This window comes from Lineus longissimus, chromosome 4 (genome assembly GCF_910592395.1).
Source record: "Lineus longissimus chromosome 4, tnLinLong1.2, whole genome shotgun sequence".
Lineage (NCBI taxonomy): Eukaryota > Metazoa > Nemertea > Pilidiophora > Heteronemertea > Lineidae > Lineus > Lineus longissimus.
Window position 1 is genome coordinate 535106 of NC_088311.1, and position 16547 is coordinate 551652.

At 43.9% G+C, this 16547-nt stretch overlaps 2 protein-coding genes across 3 annotated transcripts; one reads left to right on the plus strand and one right to left on the minus strand.

Moving 5' to 3' along the window:
- The first annotated feature begins 506 nt into the window (after nt 1-506).
- Nucleotides 507-4246, plus strand: LOC135486166 (uncharacterized). 2 transcript variants are annotated; one of them, XM_064768750.1, is made up of 6 exons: nt 507-617; nt 955-1719; nt 1827-1850; nt 2113-2197; nt 2465-2619; nt 3916-4246. In XM_064768750.1, exons 1-6 carry the CDS (start codon nt 533-535, stop codon nt 3939-3941), a joined length of 1140 nt encoding a protein of 379 aa, XP_064624820.1. In that variant the 5' UTR covers nt 507-532; the 3' UTR covers nt 3942-4246. The 2 variants fall into 2 exon arrangements, with proteins under 2 accessions (XP_064624820.1, XP_064624821.1); XM_064768751.1 differs by lacking the exon at nt 1827-1850.
- A 3253-nt stretch (nt 4247-7499) lies between these two features.
- Nucleotides 7500-16545, minus strand: LOC135486900 (coiled-coil domain-containing protein 178-like). Its single transcript, XM_064770068.1, has 20 exons — nt 16489-16545; nt 16006-16200; nt 15576-15665; nt 15065-15265; nt 14807-14914; nt 14324-14548; nt 13870-14020; nt 13560-13629; nt 13278-13420; nt 12876-13029; nt 12533-12628; nt 12133-12269; nt 10512-10695; nt 10145-10276; nt 9804-9896; nt 9513-9626; nt 9075-9220; nt 8825-8910; nt 8350-8573; nt 7500-8099 (listed from the first exon to the last, which is right to left on the minus strand). Exons 2-20 carry the CDS (start codon nt 16136-16138, stop codon nt 7842-7844), a joined length of 2745 nt encoding a protein of 914 aa, XP_064626138.1. The 5' UTR covers nt 16139-16200; nt 16489-16545; the 3' UTR covers nt 7500-7841.
- Between the last annotated feature and the right edge of the window lie 2 nt (nt 16546-16547).

Here is a 16547-nt window from a genome sequence, read left to right on the forward strand (position 1 = left end):
TTGGAGTGAGATCTCTGGATGAGCAGGCAAGTGCATGGTGGCTGCAGTCCTGCCATCAGCCGAGAGCAAGTCTGCATCAGACTCGTTCACGTGTGTGGCTTGGAGTTGGATCTCTGGATGAGCAGGCGAGTGCATGGTGGCTGCAGTCCTGCCATCATCCGAGAGCAAGTCTGCATCAGACTCGTTCACGTGTTTGGCATCCTCCTTCTTTGTTCGATTGCAAACATAGGTAGGCACCATACCGTCTCTCATAGTTACAAATGTCTTTCCCAACAACTGGCTACCGGTGTGGAGTAAAACCAGCAAGGAGACGTCACAACCGTCTAGCCGGCGCTCAGTAAAGGAGGGCGGTGCTTCCCCCGTACCGAAATGCTGTCACTTTGAGCGATGGCCCTTTAAGGGAAAGTAAGACAGCGACTGTCCGTCTATAGTTTTAACATGAAGAGAAGACACTGACGTGTGCGATGGCCCCTGCACATGTCCACTTATATATAGCCTGTATCGTTTGATCAAACTTTGTGTATAGATTTTAATGGCGTTACACAATGTCACAGGAAAGACAATGCGGGAAATAAAGCAGCTCTGGATTGTAATATGTTGTGTCATCGTCAACCAAGGTAAGCGATCAAATTTATTACAAAACAAGGAGTTGTCTTACTGAGTAGAGATGTACTTAGACAAAAACGATTGTTCCAAAGTAATGTCTGGCGGAACCGTTCATAAAATGAGTTTCGAAGAACCAATCGGTTGTCTGGCGGTTAGTTATTTACAACTACATGTATTGGTTAGGAGCTGGTAACGTTTTGAGGGAATGCTGGTCGAATTGATTTCAACACAACTGGTCACTTACCATTGATACCAGCTTGTTAGAAAGGAGTTTGTGATCTGACAAATAAGTGAAACTTAGAGGGACACCCACTCCCTGGTCTCTAGTTCCTGGTGTTCTCCTTTCAGCGACACATTGCGTGGGTACACCCTCTCTGTCATCTACAGCTCCCACCACCATTACATCTACACTGACAACTGACTCTACGGCAAACTTCGAGACGACTTCAGTACAGAGATCGAAAACGACCGAATTCAATGAGTCGACAATCACGACACAGCCTACAACATCTTATCTAAATACCACACATTTTAATGAGACAACACCAACAACGTCGTCTTTGAATACGACGGAATATAATGGGACGACTACCATGTCACTACCTACCATGTTGCCTCCAAATACGACATATTTTAATAAGACAACCACCGCATCACAACCTTCAACATCGTATCCAAATACCACAGATGTTAATGGGACAACACCAACAACACAACCTATCACATCGTCTTCAAATACGACGGAATATAACGGGACGACAACTACATCACAACTGACCACGTCGTCGTCTTCTAATACGACAGATCTTAACGACACGAGCACAGCATCGCCAAGGTCAACATCTAACTTCAACACAACACAATCCGCTAGTGATACAACACCGAACATACAAAACAACACAGAAGCTACGACTGGGGCTTCGGAGTTGCCTTCCGCGCCCACAGCAACGACAGAGGAGACAACTACCACCAAGAAGACGGATGCAGCCTCGACATTCGCAGACACGACGTCACATCCAACTCTGCCACCTCGTGTTTCTACACTATCTACAAGAACAACAACAACAACGGATCTGACAACCATCACCCAAGAGACAACTTCAAAACCTTTAGGTAATTTCAAGAGAGAATTAATTTATTCGGTCTTTCTGTAGATTGTCCTCCGCTTTTCTTTCATGTCGTCTTCTTTTATTCAGACTGTCAATTTCTTTATTTTCTAGCCTTAGGAGTTGTCCATAATAATGGTAAGACTTCCCACGGCCCCCCGGATCTCGGCAAATGAGAAGTTGTCCTCAAGCTCTTCACAAAGCATGAGTATTTGTTGAAAACTTCGACGTGAGATGGCAGCACTGTGAAATTGTAACGCCGCCCTATCAATAGTTAGCTGCAGACGGTTCATCTGCTGGTAATATTCACAGAAAACAAGCCGCTACACGTTGACATGGGCGATGTATATCAACTGCTTTCAGATTGACTCATAAGTCGCCTCTCGTCTTGTTCTTGCAGCTCTTTTGTTTGGGATCGGAGGGTTTGTTCTCGTGTTGGTCATCATCAGCGTAACCATCTCTTTCTTAATTTACCGCAGAAAACGGTTAGTTGATGAGGAACTATAGACGTTTACTGTAAAATCGGTCAGGAGCTCTCAATTGTCGCAGGAGCATACTACTGTAATGGTATGGTCCATTCTGTAATGGTAATTGTATGATGATTTAATAGTCCATTACAAGGCAGCTTTGTGTTAATCTTCACGGAGGAAAGAACCTTTAATTCGTACGGACAGTTACGTATGTTTGTCCGATACCCATCATATGCATCGACGAGCTGTTGTATTTAAACCTCTCCCGATTTCTTTCTTCAGCCGGCGCAACACTGGTGGGCATCAGCTCCTGACCAATTCCTGGCCTGCCGACGATGACTTCCCGTTGTTTGAGAACCCCAACTACAACCATTCTAGTGGCGGACCAATGTTCAGACGGAACGGGCCAAGTTATACCTCGGTCTCATCCATTTCAGGTAGGTAGGATGCACCCTGTTTAACCCAACATATCTGTTAATGCACAACCGGAAAGCATGATGCTACATTAGACAACGAGCCCAGATACCAAGGAGTAACAGCCGATCGACAGGCCGGGTGAATACGTCTACTGGTACAAAGTAACTGTCGCTCTTTTGGGAGTGGTCATATTACTAATATGTAAAGTCAAGGACTTAGTGAGCCCCCCTTTAGGTCGGGGGAGCTCCCCCGAACCCCCCTACGAGCATATGTTAAGTGCAAGCTCTAACAACTACAGCTGTTACAATGGGGGGGGACACCCCCCAAACCCCCCCTCCGTCGACATAGGTTTTTACCAGTGCGTTGGGGGGAAGCTCCCCCCAAACCCCCCCGGTGGACAGTCAACTAGCCCTTCTGTGTCATACTGCTGGAGGGGGGGGGGTTGCGATGGGACCATCCATATAGTAATTATAGTTCCTTCCGACACATTTTTGTTTTGGTAATGTAATACATTGTGATTGTCCTTATTCACGGGAATCGGGCGTTTCCAGTGATATACGACACTTAAATGGATTGTCCTCATGCATTCACTTTGGAAACGCATTTTAAAATAGATGTTACGTCCTGTTAATGGGGCACGTCATCATCGCGTACATTTGGGAAAAACTCCCTAACGAGACCGGAGCAGCCGGCTGAAAGTAGTTTATTTATTGGCCGCTAGGGTGCAGAATGTACGCCGCTCACCCGAATTTTTCACGCAACTATAGCTGAATAGAGCCAGTTCTAGTTTGTGATTCAATTTGATACTTCAGATTTGGGCAGTAGACCAATATAACTTAGTCGTCAGTAACTTAGTCGTCAATTTCTTAGGCATATGATGTAGCGAATTCCCATGAAGATTTAAATTAATTTAAATTAATTTCAAGCAATGGGATAGCAACCACCACCGGAAGATCGCGGAGAAATCGGTAAACTCAACGGAGTTAATTCAGAAAAATACCAAAAAAAATTGTTTGTAGGATATACAATCAATAGTTACTCTCTTTATTTCTCATCATTCATTTACATTATCTACTCCCGCACACACGTGTATCTTAAGAGCCCCTCCTAAGAGGGGGGCTTATCAACTCGACCAAGAGACATCCTTCAGGGTTGTGGCATTGTAAGTGGCCGATGGCTTCTGACCGGCAGTGTAGCGCGATGGGGGCAAAAGATATAAGTTTCATTCACACAAGCAAACTTGTTCTTCGTACTGACAAAAAGGTTTAATTCTCTCGTTCGATTTCGTTAATTGATATGTTGTTTATTCATTCCAGCGGATTTTGATTACTTCAGTGTATGACGGATGTGCCAAGGTTCGTGGGGATTTACAACAAACGGCCTTTATTGAAGAGATTGTTATCCAAGATCGTGGCATTGCTCCAAGATCGTGGCATTGCTCCAAGACAATTAAAAAAGTCTAAACGTGACCAATGATGTCTTTGATTGACTTACATGTTTGTCACCCGGCTTCCAGATAAGATTAGGTCTATTGTGTCCTTGTTACCGATCACCCGCAGCTTTGGTTTTAAGGATGAACACAATCTTATCCGACTGACAAGGCGTGACATCCATTCATTGTATAAAAATATAACAAATGTATTCAAATTCATGTTGATTTATTCTTACAACAAAGGCACATTGACGATAATGATACAAGGAACATGATAAAGGAAATAAGGTAAAGTCGGTCTCAGATAGAAGGCTTCCTGAGTGGTTTTGATATGGCTATGGATGGAGAGGTTCACCCTGATGCAAGCACAGCCCCCGACAGTCACCCGATAAACGTTACATAAATGCTAGATGAATGAAAAGAATTTAAACGGCGCACATCTCTAGCCATTCTGTTGTTTCTAATTAGAAATGCGATTCGACCAAGAATAATTATTAGTAACCTACTCCCTGGCTTGTCTGGCCGAGCAAGGATATGGTCAGGATCCCATTATAAACGCTCGGGAGAACAAAACAAGTTAGAAAATCGACATGGCCATTTCATTTTCATTCATATCCTGGTCGACCACAGTCCATTTAACTCTCGTTGAGGATGTCCTTTGAGATTGGTGGCAACTTGACCAGTACCCTTCTCGGTGTTGAAGGTGAATTATAAATGGGTGTACCAGGTCTTGGTGAAGTTCTTTGGCGCGGCCGCGTGATCTGCATCCGCCTCCCGCCACATAGTCTATTGTCACTTGTTGGCAGAGGGCTGAGAGAACGCCACTTCATGATCCTGTCCTCGTTCGGATTGTCACACTCACAGTCTGAATCAACAGCCGAGAGAATCAAGTCATTTTTGGAAACAAGGTTTGAAGCTTTATGTTCGAGTTGCTTCCGGTGGCGCAGAGGACTCAGTGATTTAGATCGTCTGCGAACGAACAACCGGTCGCCATGTTGAATGTGGTCTTCGTCATCTGAATCGGTCAGATTAATCCTTAGATTTGAGTCAACAGTGCTCTCATCATCCTCTGCTTCTGAATCGAGAATCTTTGAGAAGATGTCCGAACCCTGAGGCAAGGGTTTCCGTCGCAAACGACACCTGTCCAATGAAGAGTTGCTGCTCAAACACATGTCTATATAATCCGTTGATGTGATTGGTGAGGACCCCACCTCCAAGCTTGGTACGGGGCAAGACCGTGTCACACGGCAGTCAAAACTGCTTGACGGTGAAATGTCACTGTTGCTCGAATCCTCTCCGCTCCAGTCTTCGAAGGACACTTTCTTGGGGGATCTGCTGTGGTTCATTGCAGCAAGTCGATGGGGTTTGATAATCGGTCGGGGTGAACTGGGAGTCCCAGCCACGACGCGGTGTGAATCCAACACAGGATGTCCTATTACTGGTGCATTGTCAATGTTCACATCCGCCCCCACATGAGGAGAATTTCCACTTGTTTTGGATGGCGAGACGCCGCTGATGAATATGGGTGTCTGAACGTGCTGTTTGCTTCTCATTAGTGTTGGAGAGCTGGCAACATCGATGCATGCCCTGGTGTGGTCAGGGGTTGAACAGGGCGTCCCACCCACATTCCTCATGCGTCCCATCGGAGCACCAGGCTTCATCCGTCTCGTGTTAACCGTCCGTATAAGCTCTTGGTCGTTTTCTTTCTGCACTAAACTGGCTTACTTTGGTTCTATATCCAGATTTTTATAGATTCCTCTTGGTGGTGCGTGGGCTGGTCCTCTCGCTCTCACAGCGAACTTGCCTGATCTAACTTATCCTCTTGGCGGTGCGTGGGCCGGTCCTCTCACAGCGAACTTATCCTCTTGGCGGTGTGTGGGCCGGTCCTCTCACAGCGAACTTGCCTGATCTAACTTCGATCTCAGTCAGAGTGACGTATTATTTATACCACTGGACAAACACGTTACACACTGTATGATAATAGTAGCGCGAACCAAGTGCGACAAACACACTTCCAAGAATCATAACTCTTCCAAAGTCGTATATCTGAATATATCGGAATTGGCCTTGCTCAAATAATCCGCGGCACCAGGCCAATGAAATGGGTAATCCTAAACGTCAAAATGTTGACATGACGCGATTGAACTTTCTCTGCGAGTTATCGAATGGTTATTTACACTCGCAATCAACTCCAGATGGCGTAAACATATTGACGCGCTTTCCCGGTGAAACAGTAGGCAATGTCCCCCTGGAAAAAGCGTCGGGCTCTATTGTATTCGGACGGATTATGGTACATAGTTCTACAATGATCATCAATAACTCATGCAGAGATTAAAGGGCATAATAGAATCCTTTGTTCACCGGACAGTGTACTTTTGGACATTTCAAACTGGCATCGTGACACAGGCTTAACTCATTTCAAAGTTACGAGACCATGCCACTTGGTTGTATGCAGTGATCCGTCATGACGGGCAGACATGACGGGCAGCTTGGGACAACACACGTTTGGAAGGGTGGGTTGGGTATTATTAAAGGGAATGGTGTGGAACGAAGCAGCTATTGTAAACCCACAACCCTTTCCGGCAAGTTGTTACCCCGACGCCCAATATGACGTCAGGTGCGGATCAAGGAAAGATCAGAAGGAAGGTCGACAGTATTTTCCTCTCACGCGGCTGTTCCTATTGATCGATCTGATTATCGAGCGATCAAGGAAATCATGAAATATGCATAAAATTCGCGAGAATACAAACAGCCGTTGTTTTGGTGGACTCCGTAACATGTTGATACAACCGTAGAACTATTGTTGATATTAATTATTGTCGTCTGAATGAACGTCACACTATCCGGTGACAGGGCCAAACGCCTTTTTAGAATACGATAATGACCTCCTTTATAACCCTACAAGTGAAGTCAAGCTAAGGGCAAATCTAGCCAGATCTCAAACAGCAACAACATAGAACATGGAAAACAAAGACTACAGTCCCGTTATATCATCATTGTCACAACATAAGCTTGACTTTGGTAGTTACTCCATTGACCGTCCTAGACACAAGGAGATGAGACATAACGGCTCAAGATGACTTAGACAGTTTGATAAATACTACTAAAATGCGACTTAGGTAGTTTTATATCCGACTTAGCCAATTTGATGAAAGCTACGACTTCAGCATATCAAAGAGTCCAATATTGCTTGATGTAAAACTACCTAAATTTAGGCCCAAGTCCTCAGTATGCCTTGACCCAGCACATGACGTAGCTGTCTTGTTCTGTCCTGGCACAGTCAACTATGAATAAGACAGTTTCCGCCAGTCACAACCACTGTGAATAACTTCTCTTAGTACATCTTTGTCACAACCTATAATGGACAATGGTGTCCTTCACAGCCAGATAGTAGCTGTGTGAATCTGGACATGGAAGCCGAAATATTACAGATTGGATGGTTAAAAAGAAGTAAAATAACACAGCAGCTCCTGCAAGTCACATTTTATTTGACAATGTGATAACATTATGATTTATGATCATTAGACAAACAAGAAACAAAGTATAGCATCATTATATTACATATGTACACATAGGACGGAATGTCTCATCACAGTCATTCAGTATTCAGTGGGTTGATACAAAAAGAAAGAAATATGGCTCAATTAAAGATGCATTATACACGGACGGACATCACTGATTCCATTGTTTACCTTTTTATGTGAAAGGATCCAGTCTGAGGAAGACCTCAGTGGATTACACCTATAAACATTTTTCAATAAGAAGACAAGACCATTTTAATCAAACCTCTCCAAGACGCGACACTGCTGGTTAGCAATGCTGTGAGACATGCTCTCGTGACAACTTTTCAATGGCAATCTGTCTGGCAACAGTTGGGTCCATCTGCTGGGTCAGGAACTTAGTGATCCCGTCCAATGCCGTGTCCATTTCAGTCTGTAGGGAGACGAGTTTGGCACCATTTTCATAGGAGACCGTCTCAAGCCTGGCTAACTCCCCCTTGTTGTATGCCCCCCGATACTTGTAGTACTCAGCTAGGGCAAAGTGCATCTTTTGTTGAAGGCTCTCGAGCTGAAAGAGAGAAGTATAGCAGTCAACAATCATGGCACATTCTCCAATTTGATCAAATATGACATTCTGTTTCCCGTGGGCTACCTCCTGCTACTCTGGCTTACTACTCTACTCTCCATTCAGCATTCTCAAATTCAGCCACATTGTACAGACCAGCATTCCGTGAGCTTATCAGCATGTCTCCACGACGTCTCGAGAGAGAATACAACAAGCGGCAAGCAGCACCCTCTTGTGCTCCCCAGCAGCTCACCTGTTTGAGATCCTTCACATCATTCTCAAGCTGAATCCTCTCCTCATAATGGTTGAGCAGTTTATCTTTCAGGATGATGTACTGGTTCTGAAGGCGGCGGTATTTGGAGGCCAGCTCCTGGTTTAGAGTCTTGTTGGTTTCCAAATCGAGGTCATGTTGGCATGCCACCTGGTGTCGCACTTCCAGATAGGATTTGTGTTTGTTTTCATAATCGCGGTTACGAGCTGGCAATGGAGAAAGAACAATGATGAGTAACAAGACTGTGGTACACCATCTGAGGTTTTGACCAGCAGCTGTTCTGATGTCACCTACGGTCAACATATTGTTTGTCCTTGGACAAGCTGCTTTACCATGCCTGGGCTAACTGATGAAAGAAAACTCCATGTAATCACAGACGAGAGACTGATGTTTGTACATGTATGAAGAGCACCGCAATCAATACTTAGCCATGATGAATCCTACTCATTGCACTCACCTGTTAAAGCATTGAGTGATATTCGTAGTTCATCCTCAAGTTTCTGACCAGCTTCAAACTGGGTGGTCACCTCCTCGAGTTCTTCCCTGCAAGGAACACATTTGTGATGAATGAGTAAAGGAAGAAAAACTGAAGATTAAGACAACATGATTTAAGTTATATCAAAACAATTTCAGTCTTTTCATCACTTCTCTGTAGCACTGTTGGCACATCCAACAGATCCATGCAAATCTCCTGCGACTCTACTCACGTGAGATGCCTGATCTGTCTCTCGGTGGTGTGTGTCAGCCGCGTCATCATCCCCGCAGATGCACCCATGTCGTCCATCTTCTTCTGCATCATCTCCGCCCGCCATTCGATGTGGTCGATCTTCTTCTCATAGCTGAGGATGTCTTCCTGGATGGTGAAGGATAAAGCATATAAGACTGGAGTTGTGGTAAATCAAAGCAGTGGGTTAAGGTTATGGACAAACTATGCTCAAGCTCCATCCATTCTATGTTATGTGGGATATGAGACACAAGCAATTCTTTAACCTATGTGGTCTGTTATTACTGGGGATACTGATCCGAGTTATATCTATCATATTTAATAGTACCTCCATGGTTATATGTGGCCAGAATGTGATATTTTTATGTCTCTATGATAGGAGCTATTCACAAACAGGACATGACCCCAGCCCCTGACTTACCTTCAGGTGCTGAGCGTGCGGTTTGAGGTCAGACAATCGACCATTCAAGCTTCCCTCTGCCTCCTGGTGCTTGCCCTTCAGCCCACTGATGTTGTCCTGGAGACCATTCACAATCTGAAACATCAAACACAATCAGCACAAGGAAAAAAGTCAATGAATGAACTACCACACCCACTGCACATCTTCATACACTACCTTGATGGTTACACTAGACCAGACAGTTCAAAATGACACAAAGTGTTCGACATCAGTAACGTTGGTACAAGGCAAGTGAATCTTTTGTGAACTTACTGCACTTTTCTCAGCATGGATGTCCCTGAGCTTCTCCACCTTGCCGAGCACAGTCTTGACGGCTTCCTCGATCTCTGCTGCCACCTTCTTCACCTGCAAGACAAACACAATGGTCAGCACAAGAAACCAAGATTCCTTTCAAGTCACTCTGGTGTATGCAGTGGAATATAAACCTCAACAGCCCCGTAAGTTTGGCTGCCAGTTTGATGTCTTCTAGCCATACCAGGTACCATGCACAACAGGCAAGGCATGACACTTGAGGGTCAACAGTAACCAAGAGGCCAGAAACACGCCACCCTCAGCTATTCTGTTGATGACAAGAATCATACAGGTGAGCTTACCTTTTCCTTCTTGCCTTTGGAATCAGCTTTTGACTTGATCAACTCCTGGCCGTCTGAGCCGATTCTTGCCTGCAGCACAGTCCGAGCATGGATCTCATCTTTCACTTGCTTCTTCAAAGCTTCAGCAGTTTGCTGCAAGCGACATTCACATGATTCAATATGGATGAGATAACTTAGATATTGGACTAAGATGACCGAGGACAAACTAGTGACCAACCACGTGTTCATTCTGTTTGATTATGAAGGCCTGGAATCAAGACAAATGCTACACCAGATAGGAAATGCTAGCTGTGAAAAACCACCAGGATACCACAACATACTACAAATCAATCGTTTGCATGGAAGCAGTGAACGAGTCTTGACCTACTTTCAGTGAATCCTCAATGGCTAATGCCTTCTCCTCCTCAGACCTAAGCTTCTCCCTGATTGCGTTGTTAACAGCCTCGACCTTGATAAACTCATCCAAGGTCACCTTCATCTGTTCATCTGTCTTCTCCATTTCTTTCTTGATGCGGATCACATTCTTCTCGTCAGCGATCTTCTGCCGAGCACTGCAAGGATGACATTTGACAATTTGATCAGACACAATCATGGATATTCCTTCTTTGGCTTTGATCAAAGATATCACAGCCTTTTAATTCTCTCACCTGAGGTGAGACATAGCAATGTATCTTAGACATAATGGTGTATCACACTGATTACTTCATCTCATTGAAACTGATCAGTCTTCTAAGAGATGTAGACATCTAGCATCCATTTACCAAGGTTAAACAATTGAATATCTCAAATCTTTGGAAAGTCCACCAACAACAACACAACTGTTACTCAAATAGGGTTTTTTGAAAAACTATGAAGAAACCTCCAATGCTGAAGATATCAATTATCTGGTGGATTTTCTATAGAAGAGGCCAGTTGATATGTGAGTCACACAGAGGGAAAAATGTGAATCTCCCTGAAGTGAAGCATGCACCATATAAAGTGGAGTGTTTCTTTAGTTTGTTTAGGGTGACCTGCTGCTGTAACAAATAGTTCACCACAAAAACAGTGAATTCTCTTTTTGTGCAAGAAATTCTTCTTTTGAAAACCGTGGAGATACAATTTGTAGAAAACCATGCTAAGGTTGATGTAGAATCAGAGCGCATGCATTGAGGGTTACACTTGGAATGAGAACATACACAGGATCAGGCATTTTATCGTGGTGGAATAAATAATCAAAGGGGTTTTCTTGGGTTTCATCTTGTTTCCTGGAAATCAAACAGTGTGAGTTTATAACCTCCTACAACTTAAACAGGTGAAATGTGGTTGATATGCTGTGAACTTACCAGTCAAACTGAATGTAGACATTGGGAGAGGCTTAGTAGTTTGGCTACAAAATGATATTATCCACTTATCGTGTACCTTTAGCTAACATAGTTTATTGACATCTAACACACATTGAACGTACAGATCTGACATCAATCCATGCAAATGTAACAGTTACAGCTTCTTGCATAGAGCCCTCAACCACCTGACCGGCACCGACCTGGTACATACCAGTCTTCAATGATGCAGGACACAGGAGCCCTCAACCACCTGACCGGCACCGACGTGGTACATACCAGTCTTCAATGATGCAGGACACAGGAGCCCTCAACCACCTGACCGGCACCGACATGGTACATACCAGTCTTCAATGATGCAGGACACAGGAGCCCTCAACCACCTGACCGGCACCGACCTGGTACATACCAGTCTTCAATGATGCAGGACACAGGAGCCCTCAACCACCTGACCGGCACCGACCTGGTACATACCAGTCTTCAATGATGCAGGACACAGGAGCCCTCAACCACCTGACCGGCACCGACCTGGTACATACCAGTCTTCAATGATGCAGGACACGGGAGCCCTCAACCACCTGACCGGCACCGACCTGGTACATACCAGTCTTCAATGATGCAGGACACAGGAGCCCTCAACCACCTGACCGGCACCGACCTGGTACATACCAGTCTTCAATCTTCCGCCTCATGTCCTCAATATCCATCTCATTCTCTGCAGCAACATGTGACACCAACTGATGCTCATCCTCCAAAGTATAGATCTCCTTCTGAAACTCCTCCTCACGGTGCTGGAAGCTCTTTTTCTGCAAGGAAGACGATGAAGACTGACTGACATTATGCTAGATACACACTTACCCTTTTGGTGGATGTGGGACACTCATTTACAGGGAATTTCAGTTTTACATCTTATTCAAAGGATGAGGCAATCACAGTAAAGAGACTTCCCTGAGAAACAAACAAGGTGTCCACAACTGGTATTGAACTAATGATGTTCAGCTTAGGGGTCCAACACCTCCTACGAAAAGATGGCTACCCTAGCCTGACTGCCTCGGTCTTCATCACCTACCTGTATGACTATATCGGACTGTCTCTGCAGGTTTTCCTCCATCAGCCTCATGTGCTCCTGTTCCTGAACCTCAATCTTCGCTTGGAGGTCTTGCACCTAAAGAACAAGACAGGAACTCACAGCTTGAATAACACATCACTTGAAAGTGTGTCAGATTTACACAGCAATCAGAGATCTTCAATAACGCCAAGTCTCATAACAATAACGGTAAAAGAGTAAAACCAATTTTCGGTTGCAAATTGTTGTGTGATTAGGGGGGCAGAAGCCAATTTGGAAAACAGTAACACAATGGAATGAGCGACGTTTGATGAAATCACTACTGTCAACTGAATCACCAACCAACCTTGGCAGCCTGCATGGCCTCTTGTGTTTTGGAGTTCTCATTCTTCACCTCCAGGACAGTAATCTCCTGTTCACAGTTCTGGAGCTGTTCCCTTGTCGAGTAGATGCGGTGGATGTATGACTCGTGGAGACTGTGCGCGTCTGCCAACTCTTGGCTGCAAATGAGACAGTACATGTATTGGCTAATGTTGACCGTGCACACTGCATGAACTTTCTTCTACTTTCTCTCTGCAGCAAATGTGATAGCCACATTATGCCACTGTCTGCGACTGTGAGGGATCTTTCCATGGCATCGTACACAAAATCAAAGTTTTGTATCTCCATCTGAACAATGATACAATCAACTGATAAAGTGACTTGCCCAAAGTTTAGGACCAATTCCTCACTGAACCCCGCCCTTTACCTGATTCTATTTAATTCCTTTGTAATGCTCTCGATTTCTTTTTTCATCTTGTTCCTCTCACTCTCTGCCTTAGCGTGAGCATCAGCTGACTTCTTCTCAACTCGGGCACAACGTTCCAATGTCAAATTCAATTCTTCTGTAGTCTGTAAGAGGGAGAAAAGTTTCATTCACCAACTAGGTAAATTACCTCCAATGCCGATACTTTCAATGAAAGACAGAGATGAAGCTAGCCAATCACCACAAGGTCACACATCTCATGCACAAGTGCGTACAAGTTCTCACCTCTGTCTGAGCAATCTGAATGCGTTCCATAGCTTCTTGCTCCAGCTCCAGCTTCTCTTCAACAAGAGGACTGAAAGGGGAACATAATCAGGTGACAATATGTAATGTGAAGACTATCAAAGTTGGTAACTTGTTTAGTCACAAGAAGCACAGTGGACGAGCGTCCATCTTGTGATCGGGTTGAGGGTTCCAGACTCAGTGCCACTTGGTAAGCAACATATACTCTGCATGTGAAACAGCCACATTTAATGAAGTGGTTTTGATTTGATTTTGCAGGAACATTGCCTCAATCTAAGTACATTGTACATACCAGTGTCTACTAACAAATGCTATATCATCCTTCAGCTTCTTATTGAGAGCATCAGCGATCTCCATTTTGTTTGTGATTCTGTCCTCAGCTCGTCCTCGATATGATACGTGCCACTGCAGTTCATAGATGTCACGTGAGCAAGCCTCGTGTTCTAGAGGGACAGCAAGGAAAAGGAAGATGTTGTCAAAAAGATTGCCCCATAACAAAGTTAGTAACTGAACCACTGCATCCAGCACGTACTGCTTTACTCTGTTACTTCTTAACTGTGTCCAACAGAAACAGTGCTCACACCAACAGCAAGACACAATCCCCTGAAGATCTCACCTGACACCATAGTGCACTCAGAACAACAACATGTAAAAGACCGTGTTCATCAGACACAAGTCTAAACAGTCATTTTCAATCGTTACTTTGTAATTCTGCTGGAGCGTTCGAAATTCTGATCAAAGCTTACCTTTCTGCACAGCTTTTGGCAACTCATTCATCCGATGCTCTGCAATACCATCAATCCTAGCACCAAGGTTCCTCACAAGGTGGATCTGCTGCTTGTACTGCGTCATACTCTCAATGCGGTCTGTCTCAAGTTTACCAAGTAATGTCATCACTTCATCCAACACTTCCTCCGCACCAAGGTAGGGGATGTCCAACTCTGAAGCTGCTCTTTCAGCAGATTGTACATCTGAATCAAACAGCAAGAAGAATTAGTTAGGTAAAACTGATTAGCAAATAGGGTTCATGTCCAGGGCCCAATGTCGCAGGAAAATTAACAAACTTAGACAGATACTGCATTAAAATACAACAGAGCTTCATGCCCACAGAAATCATTCCTTGTTAAATTTAAACCATATCAACATCCTTCCAAGTTGAATTTTTTCATAAGTTCAAAATTCTGAAATTTTTTTGAAAGCCAAAACTTTTTGGGACTGTATAACCTCACCACGATCAGCTTTCCCACCAACACCTTCAACCCGTAATGTCGTCGCTGTGCTTCGAGACTGTGATGTGAAGCGGAGCTGTTTTCTATCAAAAGCACTAGAATCACCACCTGCAGAGAAAAGGGAACTGGTCAATTAAAGACAGAGTTTGAAGAATCCATATCACATTATACAGGTCTGTAAAAGAAGGTGATCTACCAATGTGAATTCAGAAGGTTTTTTTCTGAACTCGGCCCTAGCAACCTTAGTTTTCAAATCACCTTTCATTGAAGCCAACATGGATGCTCTTGTTGAAGATCTACTTGCCACTTGCAGATCAAACCACTCATCGATGATATTCTGTAACAGCTCCAGGTGAGAAGACGCCTTGTTGACGGATGTTGACATTGCTTTAGTGTATTCTCGCTTGGCGAAGATTTCAGGCAGTCTCGGCCATCCTTCTGGGAGAGGAAAGAGGATATCTGTAAAACAAGGAAACATTCAACTCATCATCAAACTTTGATCAGGGCCATAAATGCAGCACATTCCATTAAATGACTTAGGCCAACTATTGGTTAATTGTTCATTTGACCCACTTTCAGCCACATTTTTTTAGTTGCTGAAAAAGGTAAAAAGCACAAAAACTTTCATTATTTATATTATAGAAAAAAGAGTGCATTCACTGCATATTGTCTGGTTCTCAAAAGAAGGCGATATTATTTTGGAAAATCATATCAACTCATTGTTAATGTTATATCCACCGTCAGAGGGACAAATTTCTCTTGTTCTTACCAGCTGCCTCTCCTTGCAATGATTCTGCGGTGGCCGGTGGAAGTAAGCCATTCTGCTTGGAAGACTTCAGAGAACTTCGGAGGCTGCCTTCTGAACACAAAAGGAAACGATATTCATTCATTGTTATTCTTCCACTTTATTTTTATTCACTCTTGGTTGGAGTTATCATTCTCTTTCAACCATCACAACATCCAGGCCAAGTCATGAATGAAACCAAACTTTGCACAATCACTTAAAAATACAGATATTGTGACTTGCTAAGACACAGTTCCAGATGGGCAGAAGACATCATTGTAGAAATTGTACAAACTGCTTTACAAATATACCGGGAGAGTGAAGAAAACAGACCAGCCCAGGAACGAGGTAGTCAGAACAAGAATTACGGCACCTGGACTGAAAATACATCTAAATCAACATGTAGTCTACAAACCTGATTGGGTTTTTAACCTTTGCAATCCATTGAGGTCAGTGTTAAGTAGACTCTCTTCTCTATCAAGCCTTCCTTCATCACCATCTTGAAGTGAGTTCACATCTTCTAACTTGACAACCTTTGAAGTGGCCATGTTCAAAACTGTCAGTTACTCGTTGAATGAATTTCTCTTTCTCATCTAGGCAACTACATCACCTGCAAGTGAGAGGCTTAAATTCTACTAGTTAGGACATGTTGGAGTTTCCCAAATCACTGCAATTCCACTGTGACTGTTTACCAGAAAGACTTCCCCTCCTAATTTTGCCAAGCCCAAGTTGCTGTTAGGCCTAGGGAATAGATAGATTGTGGTCCAAAAGCCATTTACACATAGAAACACCCGATGTTATCAGTACCATTAGATTCTCCATATCTTAATTTATTAAACTGATGGATTTATTTTGAGAAAAACTGCATAAACAAAAGGAGATAGCGGCCAAAAGATACCTTTATTTATTTTTCAAGAAATGAAAACACCGTCCGCCATTTTGACGCCATCGCGAGTT

What these genes read in the sequence shown, in the direction of transcription:
- LOC135486900 (XM_064770068.1), bottom strand. Translation starts at nt 16,138, where the DNA reads ATGGCCACTTCAAAGGTTGTCAAGTTAGAAGATGTGAACTCACTTCAA. An exon ending in AAGGTTAAAAACCCAATCAG is followed by an intron (nt 15,666 to 16,005) that starts GTTTGTAGACTA and finishes TTTTGTGTTCAG; the next exon opens with AAGGCAGCCTCCGAAGTTCT. An exon ending in ATGTGAAGGATCTCAAACAG is followed by an intron (nt 8,100 to 8,349) that starts GTGAGCTGCTGG and finishes TCTCTCTTTCAG; the next exon opens with CTCGAGAGCCTTCAACAAAA.
- LOC135486166 (XM_064768750.1), top strand. Translation starts at nt 533, where the DNA reads ATGGCGTTACACAATGTCACAGGAAAGACAATGCGGGAAATAAAGCAG. An exon ending in AGGAGTTGTCCATAATAATG is followed by an intron (nt 1,851 to 2,112) that starts GTAAGACTTCCC and finishes TTGTTCTTGCAG; the next exon opens with CTCTTTTGTTTGGGATCGGA. An exon ending in CTCGGTCTCATCCATTTCAG is followed by an intron (nt 2,620 to 3,915) that starts GTAGGTAGGATG and finishes TATTCATTCCAG; the next exon opens with CGGATTTTGATTACTTCAGT.